We start from the raw sequence: 18359 nt of genomic DNA, 5'->3' as shown, positions 1-18359 counted from the left end.
CCTTCTCAGCTTCCCTTCTTCTCCGCACACCAAGCTGCTTTGAGTCCATTCCTCTTCTGCCTTCCATTCAGCCTCGCTGTTTGCTCACAGCACCTTCTGCCGGCCCCTTCCGTCTCTGCAGATTGGCCTCTTTCCCATTCACTCCTTTTAACTGATTGTTTTCTTCTCCAATGCTGTCTTCATGAAACGTTCCCCCGGTCTGCTCCTCTCAGCTAAGGTAGCCTGTCCCAAACCAAACACTGTTCCGGCACCTTCCTCCTCCCGCTGGCCTTTCGATGGCCTCGCTCTTTAGCATTCCCTTCTGCTACAAATCAGAGGTTGCTCTGGTCTTAACACATTTCATACATTCTTCATTTTCTAGTCATGCCTTTCTCATGTAAGGTTCTTCCTTTGCCTCTCTGCTGTGTCATGTACAAGGTATGTTCCCTTCCTTAGCTTTTCGGCTTATCCTCCATGCCTCGACTATGGAGCAGTTAAGCTCTCTACATGACTTGTTCATGTAATGGTTAAGTTCCCTTCCGACCACATAAGAGCTGCTTTCAAAGGCTGCCTCTGCCTACCCACGTTTTGTTCACAGATTCAGGCATCTACCAGGACAGCCTTAAGGGACCTGCTGCATCCTCATAAGAGATCACATACATGTCTCTTATAAGGCACATTCTACATTCCTCATATGGTATCCTTGGCAGTGCTCAAGTATACCTAATTATTTTAACTAGGAAATGACATCTTGGATTCGAATCCGCTGCTGATTGCTGTTCAACGGCACCATCATGTCTTGCACGTGATTGAACTGTAATAGTCAGCTCTATTATTTGCAGTTACTACTCACCTGTTCAGTTTTCTGATGTGCTTTGAAGCTGCAGTGCATATAAAGACTCGGATTATTAACATAGCCATTGTGTGAAACTGCCCGAGGTCAACAATGGGTCTGATCCTGGATCAGATTTCCCACCTTCCTTATGGCTTAAATAAGCTGTGTCTGCAAACGGCTGCCGTTCCTCTCCCTGTGAAGCAGTGATCACAGCCCAGGGGTTTTTGTACTGCATTCCTTCATAATCTGTAATAGGTGTTACAAGACAGCAGCCTTAGCCTCCTAGTCTGAAACATTCCCTAGAGCACTGTTTCCCAATCCGGTCCTTGTGGACCCACAGCCGGTGTACGTTTTTGCTCCCTCCGGGTTCCCTGCCAGACAGCTACCGGAAAGCTGGGAGGGAGCAAAAACGTGGACTATCTGAGGGTCCCCGAGGACCGGATTAGGAGACACTGCCCTAGAGATTCCCTGAGGTTTCCCCCAGGAGAGAGGCACACATAGGCCTCCGAGAGTATGCCCAAAGGCCCACGCGAGCGACATCTCATTGAGTTTCATGCTACATTTCTCCCTCTCTCTCTCAGTGCTGAAGCCCTGAGGATGGACCTTGACCGGGAGAAGCTGTTAAGGAGACTCTTGATGACTGAACTGTGAAAGGGAGCAGACAGCAGCCTTCAGTGTGCCTTTCATCCTCCCTGTTTCCCAGGGAGACGCTTTACACTCCGCTTACCCCGACGCTATGGAAACAATCTGAATCCGAACTGTGACGCCTCTGAGCTGGCGTCGGCCAGAAAGGCGACTCGGAGGTTACCAGGACTCGTATTTCATTGGCTACGAGTTTGCGTTTTATTGCTACGATAAGATTCCGTCCTATCGGATTTGATATTTTTAATGACATACTGCAAATGGTGAGCAGCTCATTCTTTTTTGGCTGGGGTGAAACACGACATTCCCCAGGTTCGCTCAGGAGGTGCTGGCCAGATTCTTGGAGGATCCAGATGACTTCTGAAGCGGAGAAGTATGGTAACTCCCAGCTGTTCAGTCTTATGTATGTAATGGTTAGTGTTTTTATTACTTTGATGTTATAAGATATGAATTTATCATTGCTTTCAACACTGATGCACATTCACCAGGTCATTAGGGTACATCCCTATGACATGTACGAGAGCCCCTACATCCTTACTGAGCTCGTATTAACACTGATGACTGGATGCCCCCCCTCCCCCCTCCCAGGCAACACTTTTGTAATCATTAAGTCAGAAATATCCCATATTTTCCTAAACTGGGTAATATGACAAAGTTTACATATTTGCAGAAACAAATGACTAATCATATGCCACCATCTTACATCATCATTTATCTTTTTAAATATTGAATACATAACTGATAGCAAATCTTAATTTAGCAGGTATAAAATGAAAAAAACAAACCTAAATTTGTCCCATTGCATTAAGAGGCAGCCCCATTTCTGTGGGATTGATCCCTAACCCTGGCTCTCTGTATGTGGACCCTGCAAGTTCTCCCCACATGTCCAGTCCATGACCCAGACCTAGAATGACCTAGATCTAACCTAGACCTGAGGAAGAGGTCTTCTCGATGTCATCAGGGTCAAAGCCTAAATGCGAGTTCATCAAAAGAGCCATCAGAAAAGCCATTGAAAAGTATCTAACACTTAAGCTTTAATATCCTGTACACAGGATATCAACACACACTGCAGTTGTCCAGTGAGGTGATTTAAGGGCTGTACTAATGTGTCTGCATCATGTGTCCACTGTATGACCCTGTATCTTCAAAGCATGACCGCACAGGTTGGTGTTCAATCCTGCGAAAGTGTTACACCAGTCACACGTCCATCCTGGAGTTACGTGTCCAGTCCTGGCATCACTCGTGCTGTCCAGGGGCCACAGCAAATCATGTACACTTCACCCTTAGGGCCCCCACCCATGTGAAGCCCCCACCCCCCCCCCCCGCAGTTTCTGTTCCTGATCTGCATGTGATCTGCAACATCACGCTAGAACTGTCCTCATTTGCATCCTCCAGTGCTCCATAAGTTAGAAACATAAACCAGATTTAACTAATTTATTTCTTTTTTTTTGGTTGTTGTTTTTTACACCGGTCAACTGTACTGATGTTATACTGCAAAGCCACGTCAAGCTGTACACAACACAATGACACAACACACAGTGTAACATCCTGCAGTATAAGTTCTACCAATCAGCCAGAATCCGGAGAATGTAATTAAATTTCACTGGACAAGATTAAGTAAATACAACATCACTGTTATATATTTGTATAAATACATTGTATGTGTTGTGTAACAGCTATATGCAAAAAAAATACAAATTATTATTATTATTATTTATTAATGCTATCTTTCGTTATTGCCATGTGGCTGAAGGTTAGTGGGTTTTATTTCTATGATATGTCTGAATATGATGGGGTCTGAATAGGGAAACAGGTTCATTACAAGAGTCACAGAGATCACGCAGCACCCCATTTACACGGGTTCGACAGGCACAGGCTTCTGTGTTCAGGGTGAATCTGGCTGTGGCTTCATCTAGGTTACTGGGGGCTGGTATAAAATAGGACACACCAGTTGATCCAAGGAACGAGGGACAGGTGGAATTAATGATCCCAGGCTGGTCACATGACCCTCGTCCTCCTCACCCAGGAACACGGTGCTTCTGAATGCAGAAGAATCGGTTACACAAGCCCCTCTCAGCAACCGATTCACACATGGCCATATTTCACTTTGGTGGGGACTGCAGATGAGTCAGTGAGGGAGAACAGCCATCACAGGTGGGGGAGTTGACTTATCAGCGTGGTGCCCCCTCCCCGTCTCAGTAATGCAGCCAGACCCCAGCTTGGGGCCGGGGTCCTTTAAGTAATTCTGCGGCACCCAGTCCTGTCTCATATTCAGTCCCTTTACCAGGCCATTGTGACACAAGCCACGCCAGATGACACGAGATCCTCCCCGTCCGGCCATCTCCTCCCACACCAGCTCCACGAGGACAGATGTTCTGCCGTGCGGCAACAGTCACCGCCTGTCCAGCAGGGTGACCCAGAAGGTACGTCATAATTCCTCCAGATAAATGCACCCTTCTGCCAAGGCTGGGAATGTCTCACGCAGAGGGACAGACATTAACTGGCAGGACCCCCCCCCCCGAGCCCACAGCCAAAGCTCTTCCCAGAGGGACAGTCTCATTATGATCTTCCTACACACTACTGTCACCATTCACCCACGGTGCTGTTTGAAACAGGGTACAGAAATGAACACTGATATGGGAACACTCTCTCTTCATGTTCCCTAAATCCTACAGGGTTAGCAGAGAGCATCCGTGAAAGTACGGAAGCTACTGCTGCATAAATAAAAATTTATTACCCCAAAGTATAATAAAACAGCTTCGGGATCCAGCTACTTGATCAGGCGTAAAATTAAAAAGGACTCGTTTAGCAGCAGCCCTGCCATTATCCAAACGGTGCCACGTTGGAAAAGGCTGCTCTCCTCCTGCTTTTAAAGATCTGATCTCCATGCCAGACACCCACATATCTGATGAAAGTCTAGAATGTCTTTGGCAGTCTCACAGAGGGCAAGTGAAACAGGGCGAATAAAAACAGAAAATACATTTGGAGAGCTGAGTGACTTGAATTTGGGCTCATGAACTTGCCACAAAAATGACACGAATGGATGAAGTTTAATTTACATCTTATCCGGCCACAGTTTAATCGCCAACTGCGTGCAATGAGCACTGACTACACAAATAGAATATTTTGGCAATGAGTCAGAAGTGTGAGGAAGGGAATTTTATACAAGTATCACAATTTTAATAACATGTACCAACATATACAGGTGAAAGCAAAGCTTGGGCTTAGACCACAGTGTGGGCCAATTGCACTACGCCCTTGGAAAAATTTTCAGGGGCAAGGACTCTGCTCAATTTACCCATGAAATACTGCCAGATCAGTATGGGCAGTGGTATGGCTCAGCTGGTAAGGCCTCACTGTGCCTGTGCCTGAAGGTTATTGGTTCGGATCCCATGTTTGGCAAAAGAGTCACATTGCTGTCAGCCCCTTGTGCCCTGATCCTAAGCTTTGTTCTCAAATGGGAAATAAAGCCTCGTCTTGCATTCTGGTTCAAAACAAACTTAAATTTACTTGGTTACGTTGCCCGTTTTCCATTGATATTTGGCACCACAAATTTTCCAGCATTTTGGTAATCATGACATTTCCTTACTCATCTGCAACATCGGAAATGCACCTGTAACGTATGATCTAAGTGCAGAAGGTGATAGTCAAATCACCTGTGCAGATAATCAAATTTACTGGAATCTGCTTTGCTGCAAACACACCCATACCAGCACCGGGCCAGGTGTCCACTCCCCAGGATTTGTCCCTCCGTGCCAGGAAATTACAGTTCATCCCCTTATAAGAGTGCAGCTGTCTTCAGCGTACCTGAAGCTGCAGGTCCTCCATCCTGCATCCTTCTGATACATGCACTCCACCTTAAGCTGGGTACCTCAAGTGCAGGTGTTTCCCAATCCGGTCCTCGGGGTTCCACAGCTGGTTTCATATTTTTGCTCCCTCTAAACTCCCTGTCAGACAGCCCATATGGGAGCTGGGAGGGAGCAAAAACGTGAATCGTCTGTGGGTCCCCAAGGACCGAATTGGGAAACACTGCTCAAAAGCATCAGCCAACAAGCAGGCAGAGAACAGCATTACATGTCCTGAGTGCACCACTGTCTTCCAAACCACCAGTAACTCCCACTCCTTCCACCACTCCTCTATCCACCGGAATACATCCCAACTCTTTACCAGGTATCTCCCAGCAGGGAGCAGCCACCAGGTGAGCCGGAACTGCTGAGAAAGATCTCCATGCACCAGCTGGCCGTAAATCTCTACCACTCTGCCCCAGCCCCTCCCATCAAAACCATCACTGTCTTTTTACGAGAAACATCACACCTGAACAGCAACAGAAAAACGCATTTCCTTAAAATGCAAGGCAGCAGGAACTGACACCAATAAACCATTAAAAAATAAACTCACGTACCATCCCGTGGGCAGCATCCAATCCACCAGATCTGCTGGCAGGTGTTGGAATGAGACGGTCATGATAAGTGGAACTGGTAGAACTCCCAGGCCAGAAAAATGAAAAACCGAAACCCAGGCGTCAGCCTCCAAATAAGAGCCAGCTGAACGTTATTAATCTGTTACCGATTTCACAGAACTGGAACAGGCTGCCACGGTAAAATCCCACAGCCGACTGACTGCCTGACTGACAAACGACAAGATATTCGCTTTCCAAATGGTTCCATTCACACAATGCTGAGCGCCTAACACAATGGATTAATTTTACCTCCAGAGAAATAACTACGTGAACATTAGAGTGCCCTTAAACTCAAGATCAAGATTCTTTATTGGCCGTGTGCCACATGTGCTTTGGAAAGCATACAAATTCAGCCCCTCGGTCACAAACGCTAACAAAGCCAGTGCTAACCAATAAAAGTAATGTAAATCAATGAAGATGCAAATGAAGTGCAAAACTAGACATTATACAGTCAGGGCTGATAAAAGGCATTGAGAGGGTTGGTATTTGCAAAATCTATACATTACCCAAAATCAACATTGTGTTTTGGGGGGGGTCAGAAAATATGACTCTCCATGTAAAGGAAATTAACATGGTCAGAACCCTCCCCCCCCAAACTATGCATCTATGACAGTGTAGTTCTCAAATGGAGGGTGGTGTGTGTGTGTGTGTGTGTGTATGTGGGGGGGGGGGGGGGGGGGGGGGTCTTTAACAAGGTTAGTTGAGGTCCCGTTTTAGCAAAGGCCCTGGGGTTAGTGTTAAGCCTGTGCATTAAAATGCCTCTGTAGTACCACAAAAGGTTACCTTTCAAACATGGTCACTGGACGTGCTGGGTTTTTCCAGAGGTTTTTCACTAAATCACATCAGACCAGATTTGCCAACTATGGTTTGCTGGCTGGAGTGAGATTTTCAATTTGAGACACGTCTGCACACACATCTACATGCATGTAACAGCTTTATTACTTTCTAAATAGTCCGTAGGGTAAGAAACTGCCCCCAACGCTTTTGACGTAGCTAATTTTAGTTTTACAATGGAATAAAATAGATTTGTCGTAAGATTTGTTTTGTGTCAGCATGAATCTGAAATCATGAGTGTCACACCAGACGCGAGAGTTGTCAACCCCATCAGAAAAGGGCCCAGTCCCTTCTACGTCGAAACGAGCACTGTCCAGACAGACAATGATGTAGATATTCATGCCCACCCCCACATAAAGAATGGATCACCATTCATTTTAATTAAACCTCAAATGATCGACCCACCTAAGTCCTCAATCTCCAGTGATTCACGTTAACATTTTTCTGGATCATTATACAAACTATGCATTTTAATTATCAAATAGTCCGCTGTCCTTCACCTCACCTGAAATAAACTCCACTAATGGCACTCCCAGGTGTTTCAACCGTCATTAAATATTCAGTCGTGTTACGCAAACTATATTATAAGGTTATAATGCCCATTTGTACTGAAGAAAATAAATCATTTCACCCTTGAACGACTTTCTGTTAATTGTACTAAAGCCTCGAAACGCACAAAACAGCGCAGCGCGCGATCGACTCCGCTGGGACGTCGGTGCGTCGTGACGTCAGACGTCGCGCAAGAGGGTGGTTCGGCCCGGGCTCCGTCGGTGTCTTCGTCGGGAAGAGGTGTTGGTATGGTCGCCTGATCCGAGTGTTGCCCGGTTGGCTGTTTTGACAGGTCTGTGTACGTACGACAGCGATTTATAATTGTTGTAGGAAGCACAGTAATTATTACTGTAATCTTTACTATTGTTTCTGGCGCTCAGGGGTTAGTATAACATAGTTATTACTGTTCCTTCGAACCACCACACAGCCTTCGCTTAGCTGTTATTCTGGGTCATAACAAGGGCGATATAAATATTCGCGTTTGGTTTTGTGTGTTTCTAGGCCGATGTGCAGCTCTCCTCTACGGCAATGTATTTACTTGCGATTGGTCTTGCTCCGGTCTTGACGGTTTAGCATGAAAGAGAATTCGTTCGCCCTGCTCTGCGACTAGTGGTTAGCATGACGGCTAATGCGCCATTAAGAGAACCGTAAGCTGTTTTGTAAATACGGATTCGGCTCTCACGTTGAATTCACTCGAAGAGAAACGTTGACACCATTCACCCCCTGCTCCAGCTGTCGCCGGTTTTTAGCGTAAGATCTGTTCTGCTGTTTGGCTAAATTCGACTGTTTTTGCTTAGTTACAGAAATCTCAAGAGGCACTCGGACCCACCGATGATACCCCTATAAAGACCGACTATACAGTGAGTATCTCCAGATTTCCAGTGTGACTATATTCATTTTCTGGCTCCCCAGTAATAACCCCGTTGCCCGTAATGCTGTAGATTTCACTACCGTTTGGCTTTATCTGGAAAGTTTTATCTATCGTGGCCAGCACTCTCAGCTGCCTCGCTGTCCATTACAGTGTGCTAGTGCAGTGTCCCTGCCCAGGGCCCTGTGTCACCCTGCCTCTGCCCTTCTGCAGGATGGCTGGCTGCAGTGAAGTTGACCTCACCATGAACACGCTCCCCTCAGGCCAGAAAGGTGGCAACGAGGTGTGCTCAGGTGCCCCCATCCTGCCTGTCCCTGAGTGCGCCATCTGCCTGCAGACCTGCATCCATCCGGTGCGGCTGCCCTGTAAGCACATCTTCTGCTTCCTGTGCGTCAAGGGTGCCTCCTGGCAGAGCAAGCGGTGCGCCCTCTGCAGGCAGGAGGTCCCCGAGGACTTCCTGGAGCGGCCGACGCTCCTGTCGCCGGAGGAGCTGAAGAACGTGGGCCAGGGCCACGGCGAGCACGCCTGGTACTACGAGGGCCGCAACGGCTGGTGGCAGTATGATGAGCGCAGCAGCCGCGAGCTGGAGGACGCGTACACCAAGGGCAAGAAGAGCACAGAGATGCTGATCGCTGGCTTCCTGTACGTCGCTGACCTGGAGAACATGGTGCAGTACCGCCGTAATGAGCATGGGCGGCGCCGCAGGATGAAACGTGATGCCGCCGACATCCCCAAGAAGGGTGTGGCCGGGTTGCGGCTGGACGCCGAGGGCACGCGCGAGAGCTCCGCCGACGGAGCAGACACGACGGGCCTTCATGGTGCCACCATCATGGCTGGATCTGTACCCCTAAGACCCCCCACCGCCCTTGGGGGTCAGCCTGAGGATTCCCCCATATCCTGGCTTGACACAGGCCCCTCGCTGGAGAGCTCTTTTGCCCAGCTTCAGATCTCCGACCCGGGGGAACTAGAGCGAGTCAGGAGTGCAGAGGGGGAGGGGGATGAGGACACAACCTCCCCGTCCCGAGGGCCGGATCGCCCGGACACCGAGGATGAAGATGAGGAGGTGCAGGAGGAAGGCGTGCGGGCCAGACAGAGACTGATGCTGATGGCAAACTTGGAGAGAAGGCATGTGAGGAGGAGCCAAGCAGAGAGGCCACCCCCTGGCGGTGAGTCTGCCAATGGCAGTGAGAACTCAAGAAGACCTGATGGCCAGTGTACAGTGACTGAGGTCTAAAAAAAAAAAAACAATTCCATGGCAGGCCACTGTCAACACTCGAGAATCGGCCGTGTCGAAGGGCTGCCTGCGTCTGGCTTTCTGAATGGCAAAAACATTAAAGGTCTCCTTAAAGAAGTCCTGTTGGAATTCGATATTTTATTGCCTTGAAGCACTCCTTATGCTAAGAGGTTTAACTGGATTTTGGGATTTAATTTTCCGGCTGTTTGTCCCCAAAGGGCCCTGATTGTTACTCATGATGTTAATTGCTCACCTCCCTTTTAAAACCCTAATAAATGTTCTGAATAGTTTCATAAGCAGAGCGTGGTCCTTGGATGCTGGTCTATATCTTGAGATGCATGTATTTTTGAATGGTGAATGCTGAAGACTTGGCAGAACAAAGTGAAGTTTTATCGTACTTTATTTTGATCTTTTCTGAGGACAGTCCACAAACAAACAGTAAATTTGCCATATTGGATAACGTATGTTTAATCGGAGCATATTAATGTCTTGGCACGATTCATCGTGTCCTCTTCATCTGGAAATTTAAAAATGTAAAAAAAAAAAAAACAGCTTCTCTAATTTTGCTTTCTTTACGCATTTCCAAGTTAAAAATTAAATGTCTGTCAGCCCACGTTTAATTCTCAGCACTGAAACGCTCATTTCATATGTAGTGTGAATGGAGTTGGCTGCTTGTCCAGTGCTGGGCCAGACTGCTTCTTTCGAAGGGCTCACTGTCACGTCCTCATTCAGCTTCGCTCCTGTCGTCATTCCACTGCAGACTGCATTGCATCTCACCATTGGAATAGCAAATCCAGATTAAAAGGTGATTATGCTTCCATGTGCCTCTACCCAGAATGCACCGGAGTATCTCCCTAGAGTAATTCAGGTCACACAGCAACACCAGAGCCCCACAGGGGGCCCTCAGATCACATATCCCCGTCTTTAAGAGTCGGACCAGCCGCTTGCCTCTGATGGACCAATGACTGTGCAGGTAGGAGTCTCTGCTTTTTCATGAACACCAGCTGTTCTGTATTCCACCGGTATGTTGGCATACCATACCCATCTGTACTGGCGAGGGAACCAGCTTTGGGAACATTAAAGCTTCTAGTAGTATTACTAGTGTAACAGTGAGTTAGGCTAAATGAGTGTTGTTCCTTTTTATCTGCTGGTAAGTCACAGGTCAAAAAACAGGACAGACATGGGGGTGTCGCCATGGTTTGGGGCTGCTGTCTGCAGTCTTGACCCATTTCATTCAGCCACTGCAACATTTTCCAGAGGAGAGAAGTGAAGCTGTGCCAGAAACAAGCACTGCGACGAAGCTTTAATCCCAAACCAGACGCACCAAAGAACGGATGAAGGGGAAGATGTCTGGAGAATCGGAACGGCAGAGCCTCGACCCAGACGTCACGTGACCCGCAGCAGTCCCAGATGGGATGCAAAAGAAGCAGCGAGGACCCCTTGGAGAAGACGAAGTTCTCCATTTTGGGACTAAGACAGCGACTGTGACTGAAATCGATCACACCTCTTTTCAGTGCTCAGTGAGACCCCCGGAACTTAGTCTGAAGATTAAAACTCAAACACACTCGTTAGCTGGCATACATCCTTCATATATCTTTCGAATGAAAGTAAAAGGGCAAAGAGCTTCATGAAATCTACAAACATGCTGGTCACATGACCTTGTTAAACTGCTACGAGGCCACTGTACTACAAACGCATTTGACACCCACGTACACATCAAGGCACTGCTGTACGTAATTCTGAACTGGTTTTATTTTTTTGTCGGTCCTTGATAATGGCTAACAGTTCTGCTTTCTCCATTCTCATCCTCTTGCTCCTGCTCACTTGTGCTTGGACTTCCGGGCCAAGGCCTCCAGGTTAGCACTTCCTCCCCACACAGTTCCGAACACCTCCTTCTCTTTTCTCAGTGCGTCCTCCAGGGGGAGCTCTCGCCCAGATAGCGCCACCTTCTTAATGGCCTGGATCACAGGCGCGGGACCTCTGCTAAAGTCACTCAACCAATGCTCTGCCTCCGCCAAGGCTGTCCCCGCCCCTGCGGACACAACCCCATCAGACAGGCCGATCTTCTCTGCAAGGGCGGAGTCTACTTTCAGTGCGGCAGCCAGTAATTTCAGAGCTGCCTGGCTGCCCACTATCCGCACGAGCCTGGCTGCGCCTCCCCATCCAGGAACCAAACCCATATGCTTGTGGACAAACTGGATCTCACTGGAAGGAGTCATCAACCTGTTTACGAAACACAGTCATGTTACCTCTGACCATTCCAACTACCTCAAATCATGCTACTAAAACCTGTTCTTCGATTAATGTAATGAATTAATACATAATTCTAAAACAAGTCATTGGTGAAAATATAAGTTATGTGAGGGACCACATTTCCATCTGGTTTAGAAACACTCATGAGCTGGCAGACCTTGTCTAAAAGTATGTTTCAGCATCATTCGTCTAAACACTCAGTTTGTGCTTAACTGTCCAGGTGCTGCTTCCAGCCGCAGTCAAAGGAAATTTAGTGCAGAATGATAAATATGATCATTGAAAACAGTTAACGCACATTAGAGTGTTAAATGTTGGGAAACTGAACAGAGAAGATCAGGTGATCCTTACCTACCTAAAGTCACAGGCGGTGGTCAGCTCTGCCCCTCCCCCCAGTGCTCTCCCCTCCACAAGGGCAACAGAGATGAGGGGCAGCCTGCACTGAGGGAACAGCTCTGTCAGTGTCTGAGGTTCGCACTGGACACACGTGGAGTCTTAATACAGGTCTGTCAGTGTGCAACACAGAGTCGGCAGAGTGATGTCACTGTTGGGCCAAATCTGGACCTCGATTCCAAATCCAGGCCTTGTTTTCAGCTCTCCCAGGTAGCTAGTTTAATAATTACTGATTCTGACTTGGAATCAGAGACTTCACACCTGGCTCACAGGTAAAGGAAGGCTGGAAAATCAGCAGGGCTCAGAGTTAGAGGACCGTGAGTTGAATAGTCCAGGTGTACAGTGTAAGGTTCACATAGGACACAGGTATATTCTGGTGATGTGTGGATCAGTGGGTTAGGATGCTGTGCATATGACCAGAAGGTTGCTGGTTTGAATCCCAGAGTCGGCAGAGTGATGTCACTGTTGGGCCTCTGAACGGTGCCCTTAACCCCCTGTTGCTCCAGGGAAACTGGCTGACCCTGATCCTCACATGTGCCTCCCTCCTATCAGTAGCCTGCTAAATAAATCAATGAAATGTACGGGCATAGAAGAGTGTGTGGTTAGTGCTGTGAAACAGGCCAGCGGAGATGGGAACTCAAACTAGCCTCTTACCTCAGCAGTCTGATCAGTGTGTCCTGCATGAACATACACATCTTCATCCCATCCTGAAAGAACAGCAGTGACTGATATGAGATGCATTATAAACGTGTCTGACACCCATAAGCTTCCACCTGCTGGTCTTCTCCTGACGTCCCATGCCCCCATATCTGAGGACTACCTTCCCGGTAAAAGCAGTACTGAATCTCAGAAGATCTGCGTGATGAGCTATCAGCCGGTGGCATACCTGGGGATTCGATATGGCTCGGACTGCGTTCAGGTCTGATCCGGAACAGAATGTCCCGCCCGCCCCGTGGACGATGAGTCCTTTCCCGTCCTTCCAGTTCTCCAGCTGGGATACCCGGTCCTGCAACTCCAGCATCATGGTGCCTGACGAAACAAGCAGGTGAGCTCCCGAGGTCAGAGTATTCCATGGCTGAATGAACACCGTAGGAAGGTCCCCATGTGACATTTTAACCACGGTACCTGAAAATGCGTTCATGCGGTCCGGGTTGTTGACCGTGAGCACCGCGATCCCCGACTCCTGCTTGACCAGGTTGACCGACCCACCTGGGAACATGCTAAGCTTCCCCCTGATCTCATCCCAGAGTTCACTGCTGTACACAGCCATGCCTCGGTAGTGTGGCTTTCCCAGTGCATTGTGGGAGATCCTGAGGAGCCGCACAGAGAACATGGCTGCACTCTGGGAGCTGTGGAAAGAAGACAGTCTTAAATGTTCATTCATTCATTTATTCATTCATTCATCCTATGTACTGCTAGTTTCTAGGTTGCGGGGGCCTGGAGCCTGGAAGTAATGGGCAAAAGGCAGTAATAACCCATGACGGGGCACCGACCCGTCGCAGGACTTGCACACCATTCCCACACATAGACAATTTGACAAGTCCAAGGTACGTTCACGAGTTTTTGGATTGCGGAGCACCCAGGGGAAACCCCTCAATAACACGGGAAACACGGAAACCCTTCGCATGCAGAGCTAAGACGGGGAATCCAGCCGTGCTAATCACGGCAGCACTCAGCCACCCCAGACTTAAATCTGAGGCAGATTGATATATTACTACATTATTAAACTGAAACCCAGGTGAAAATACAGGAAACAGGAGTAAATCAGGAAAACAATGATCTGCACAGATTCCCTACAAAGACCACGTGGTGTATCGTGGCACATACACGATTTTGGATCTGACAGCTGGGACACATATGCGGTCGTGACCCCATTTCCTCTAATCCCAAAATACTTTTCAACAGATTTATCCGTATGTTTCAGGGGCCAAATAGCTTACGTATTTCGGATATCATGGTAGAAGCTTACAGTTCAATACCACGTGGGTAGTAATAACTAACTAATAAACATCACAGGGATGCACGGATCTGCCCAAACTCTACTGCCATAAAGGGGGCGTGAGTCACGGACGGGCTATGTCAGTCGGACAGGGCTATCAACAGCATAATAAATCAAACTCATTTAAAACCCCTCCCACCAAGCAGAGACACACGGGATGCCAACCAGATTTAGACGTCGTTTCGTGCTTCTGACCTCTGGTGCAGCTCATCAACGCGAACCGCGTGTGTTAAATGTCACCCCAGATGTGACCCATGTCCCGGCGCGCACGAAGCGAAAAGCTACATGTTGGCCTGTCATCGGGAGCCCAACCGCCCCTTCAAAGCCCATAATCAGATCATCACCGGTTAAAATAAAAGGCACGCTTTTAGAAGGACACATTCGTAGACAAAGGTCATTGTCCAAGGTGAAACGATCCGCTGTCAAACAGCCGTACGTCCCAAGGAGTTCATTCGCACTGACCGCCATTCCCCGTATTATAATTTTTTTCAAGCAATCATGTCGGATTAGGAGCCACAGCGCAACGTATGTCCTTACAAACCACATGGACATTCAGGACTCGAGTATTCACGAACCTGGGTAATTAGAACCACTGCCGGATCCCCAGGGCGGGTCTGGAAACTGCGTGCTTCCCGTCCGGACCACGCTGTCAAGCGGAAGGCACCTTTAACCGGGGGATTTAAAAGCATTTCGTATTTCCTCTGTGGCCATTTTCTGGTCTGTGTTTTACTTTAAAAAAAAAAAGACGCGTCCTTGCTTCGATCAGCCACTAGGGGTCAGCATTTGCTTATTTACGAACCTCCTGCCCTTGGTTAATCAGGGATAACGTGCTTCTGTAATGCAGTTTATATGAATTGTGCAATGGTTGTGCAGGTGAAGCGCAGTCTGTATGTTTCTACCAGGTACAATCACATTATCGTCATTAATTTCCTGTGGCGTTATAAGGAGATCTGTTGGGCAAGACTTGGTGGACACCTTCAGTTTGACCTTCCGTGTGCTTCTCTTCATATACATGTGATCAGGGCCGTGGGCAGAATTTTTATAATCTCAATAGCGTTAGCGTCGGCCCGGTTCGGAGGCATGCTCCTCGAGATAATGTATTAAAGCCTACAGTGTACATTATACATTTTTAGCTCGTCTTTATGTCTTGATCCAACTTGATTACACTGAAATCTGATCGATGTCAGCTTTATTCTCAGCGCATCATTCAGTGAAATATTGTAGTAAAAACTGCAGAAAAAATAGCGAGGACACGACTTCAGTGGTGATATATACGGGCAGGAATGGAATCTATTTGGATCGTCTCCAAATCCTCATATTGGGGTGAAGGTGACAGAGATGCAGTACTTCTGTGTCCTGCTAACATGCAGCAGTACTGGAAAAGGAGATGTTGATAAACTAAAACGTTCTGTCCGTGCCGTCTCCTTTGACTCCGGATAAACACATTTCCCTGAGTCCTTATTCAGTCAAATCCCACTGCTGTGGATCACACCGCCAGGCATCCTGACTGAGCAGAAGCAGAACGCTGATGATTTCTGTGTAGCTGCTAGTGACAAACCATAAACACATTAAACCAAACAGACACGGCCATTAATATCAACCAAAAGCTGTAGGGAGAGTCCTTTGCAGTATTTATATTTTCATCAGTTTTCCCTCTCGGAATGTGTTGAGGATTCTTATGAGATTTCATGCAGTGCTGTAATACTGGATGCAGTAATAGTATAGTACCAGATGTCCTGCATTGCAGTTATGCTGGATGTCATTTAGAGACATATCCTTGCCTTGACAGGTAATACTCTGCAGTTCTTTGAGGGTCTTGTGATCACAGGACAGTGAGGCTTGTTGGAGCTGATGGGATGGGGGGGGTGATAGTATGCCCCCGCAGTGATGTGTAACACGGCACATTCGTGGCACATTCATGGCACACGAGCAGAATGACTCCCTCTAAGTCATCTGGCCGTCTGTGTAGCATGGGGTGGGGAAACAACATCAGGACTCCAAATCCTCCAAGAATAGTAGCTACCCCCCCCCCCCCCCCCCCAGGATGGAGCACAGCCTAATTATGGGAATCATGTGACAGATAGATTGGCGGGGAAACAGAGGAATTGTTTTGGGAGAGTCTGGGGCAAGGGGCTCTGAGCGAGCGTGACATCATGGCTCAGCCCGCAGAGTCACGTCACCAGGCTGAGGCTTTGGCGTCTTCCTCAGGACCAGGGCTGCTTCTGACTCATCACAGTAAAGCTGGGCTGCTCTTTATACAGAAATGACAGAGAATGATCTGCTTCTCAGAACATCCTGGAGGAACAGCAACTCCCCTCACACTTCACATCACCTGGACACTGGAACCCAGAAAGGGGCAACTTTCACCTCAGGCAGCTGTTGGTGGACTGCAGCTTGGGTTCAACACGGTCATCGCCTCCAGGCTCCCGCTGTAACTGGCTCCTGGAATTCCTCACCAGCAGACCACAGCGTGTAAGAATAGACAAGAGGACCCTCTTCCACCGTGACCCTCAGCACCAGTTCCGCTCAGGGCACCATACTGAACCCTTTGCTCCCCCCCCCCCCCAATACACTCAGGACCGAGTGGCCAGATTCAGCTCCATTTCCACTGTGAAGTTTGTCAAAGTGGTGTCAGGACAGTAATCTCCCCCCGAACATGAGCAAAACCAAGGAACTAATTGTAGATTAGAGGAAGCAAGTGATAGAACACAGTACAATTTACACTAGAGGAGCTGTTGTGGAGAAGATCAGAAGCTCCAAGTTTCTTGGAGTTACCCTCACCGATCAGCTGAATGAGCAGCAACTGCTGTGAAAAAGGCCCATCAGCCCCTTCACTTCCTTAGGCATCCAAGGATGGCCAGATGTCACCTGTAACTCTCACCACTTTTTGCAGGCTCATGAAATCCATCCTGGCCAGCTTCATCCTATTCATTTATCTGACACTTTCATCCGAAAGGAAAGATCACAATATATGCCTGCTCTCTGGGATTTGAACCCACCCTCTTTGCATTGTTAACACCCTGTGCTACTTGTTGACCTGAGTGCAGCTGTACAGCACTGGACCGCAAGGTGTGAAAGCAGCACCGACCATCACCGGCTACCAGCTGCTGCCAGTTCAGGAAATTTTCCTAAGAAGCCACCCCAGAACACAGACTTCAGGTCTCAGAACAGATTCTCTCCTACAGTAATAAGAATGTTAAATATCCACTGATTACTCACAGAATAATCACAATCACTACTGCTGTTTGTTACCCACTGCTGCTTCAAGCCTATGATGGGTCAGCAGCCTGTCCTAGGTTGTTCCCTGCCTTGTTCCCATTGCAGGTTCCGGGTCCCACGAAAACCTGAACAGAACGGTTTCAGAAAATGGATGGATGGATGTTTGGATGCTACTTAAACCTCAGCACCTTCCCGCCCCAGTTGTATATTAGTGTATATTGTATGTATATTGTATATATTGATTGTTAATGTTCACTATTCTATTACTGTTATAATTTTTCACTGTTATAAATTGTTTGTAGTCTGCAGGAAGGTACACAGGCATTTCGTCCTACTTGTACTTGTAGAAAATGAAAACTTTGAATCTTTGAATCCAACATGGTGGCAAAGATTCAACATCATACACGTAATAATATGCAGTAATAATAATAATGATGATGTTAATGATGAATTATGAGCCTCCATCGGCACGCGTTACACATGGAAGGTTTGCACATGGTCCATCAGTGATGTAAAACATGACAAACGCACAGTGTGGTACTTACCTTTAAAGACAGCCATAATTCATGTTTCATAGGAAATGTGAGGGTTGGGTCCATATGATGGATGGATGGATGGATGGATGGTCCCTCACTCTGAGATCAAGCCTGGTCTCCGCTAATGCTAACACCCAGGGTTACAGCCAGGGACACCATAATGGGGGTGAAATTTAGTATGATTCCACGGGCCCTAAAAAGTAGGGGCCCTAAAAAATTTGGAACATAACCGGATTGGCCTGGGTTGGGGGCCTAATATGATATGCTTTCTTGAGGCCCAAAATCTGTAACGGTACCCTTGGCTGCAGTACACCTCCTTACGGACTCCCCCTCCCACAGTGCTCATTAACCTTGAAGATATACGTATTAAACGGCTTTGGGGGCAGGATGCTCTCAGCCTCGTTCGCCCACCCCTGTGGGAGACACATGATGGCTGTATTACCGCCGCACGCCGCATCCGGAGGCCACCTCACTAATGGCAGGCTGACCCCCGGATTTCCGCTGGATAATGGAGTCCGTTCGATACCCCGGGCGCACTGATGGGTGCTGTGTGTCGTGGCTG

General features: G+C 47.9%; 3 protein-coding genes across 9 annotated transcripts in view; 2 read left to right on the top strand and 1 right to left on the bottom strand.

Annotated features, from left to right (window-relative positions):
* epb41l4b (erythrocyte membrane protein band 4.1 like 4B) overlaps nucleotides 1-3173 on the top strand; it is a 40301-nt gene extending 37128 nt beyond the window's left edge. Inside the window, 1 exon segment of the mRNA XM_049024710.1 lies at nucleotides 1396-3173. Coding sequence (XP_048880667.1) covers nucleotides 1396-1465 — 70 coding nt within the window. The 3' untranslated portion in view covers nucleotides 1466-3173.
* Nucleotides 3174-7405: 4232 nt separating this feature from the next.
* On the top strand, nucleotides 7406-9696 carry LOC125748499 (E3 ubiquitin-protein ligase RNF146-like). 7 transcript variants are annotated; one of them, XM_049024717.1, is made up of 4 exons: nucleotides 7447-7590; nucleotides 8096-8158; nucleotides 8380-8449; nucleotides 8564-9696. In XM_049024717.1, the coding sequence occupies exons 3-4, from the start codon at nucleotides 8381-8383 to the stop codon at nucleotides 9398-9400; spliced, it is 906 nt and encodes a 301-aa protein (XP_048880674.1). In that variant the 5' UTR covers nucleotides 7447-7590; nucleotides 8096-8158; nucleotide 8380; the 3' UTR covers nucleotides 9401-9696. The 7 variants fall into 7 exon arrangements, with proteins under 7 accessions (XP_048880672.1, XP_048880669.1, XP_048880674.1 ...); XM_049024715.1 differs by having other exon boundaries at nucleotides 7406-7544; nucleotides 8102-8158; nucleotides 8380-9696; XM_049024712.1 differs by having other exon boundaries at nucleotides 7407-7544; nucleotides 8380-9696.
* A 1438-nt stretch (nucleotides 9697-11134) lies between these two features.
* echdc1 (enoyl CoA hydratase domain containing 1) lies at nucleotides 11135-14763 on the bottom strand. Its single transcript, XM_049024718.1, has 6 exons — nucleotides 14618-14763; nucleotides 13169-13392; nucleotides 12930-13072; nucleotides 12698-12750; nucleotides 12006-12086; nucleotides 11135-11623 (listed from the first exon to the last, which is right to left on the bottom strand). Exons 2-6 carry the CDS (start codon nucleotides 13374-13376, stop codon nucleotides 11221-11223), a joined length of 888 nt encoding a protein of 295 aa, XP_048880675.1. The 5' UTR covers nucleotides 13377-13392; nucleotides 14618-14763; the 3' UTR covers nucleotides 11135-11220.
* Nucleotides 14764-18359: the final 3596 nt, after the last annotated feature.

The sequence above is a fragment of the Brienomyrus brachyistius genome, chromosome 9 (genome assembly GCF_023856365.1).
Source record: "Brienomyrus brachyistius isolate T26 chromosome 9, BBRACH_0.4, whole genome shotgun sequence".
NCBI lineage: Eukaryota > Metazoa > Chordata > Actinopteri > Osteoglossiformes > Mormyridae > Brienomyrus > Brienomyrus brachyistius.
Note: the sequence above shows the minus strand (reverse complement) of the source record. Positions and strands in the feature narration are given on the sequence as shown.

Bases quoted from the DNA above. Each gene is read 5' to 3' on its own strand.
- echdc1 (XM_049024718.1), bottom strand. From the start codon at position 13,376: ATGTTCTCTGTGCGGCTCCTCAGGATCTCCCACAATGCACTGGGAAAG. The intron at 12,751-12,929 runs GTATGCCACCGG...CTGTTCTTTCAG, and splicing joins GAGCCATATCGAATCCCCAG to GATGGGATGAAGATGTGTAT. The intron at 11,624-12,005 runs GTAGGTAAGGAT...TTTCGTAAACAG, and splicing joins ACCACCGCCTGTGACTTTAG to GTTGATGACTCCTTCCAGTG.
- LOC125748499 (XM_049024715.1), top strand. From the start codon at position 8,381: ATGGCTGGCTGCAGTGAAGTTGACCTCACCATGAACACGCTCCCCTCA.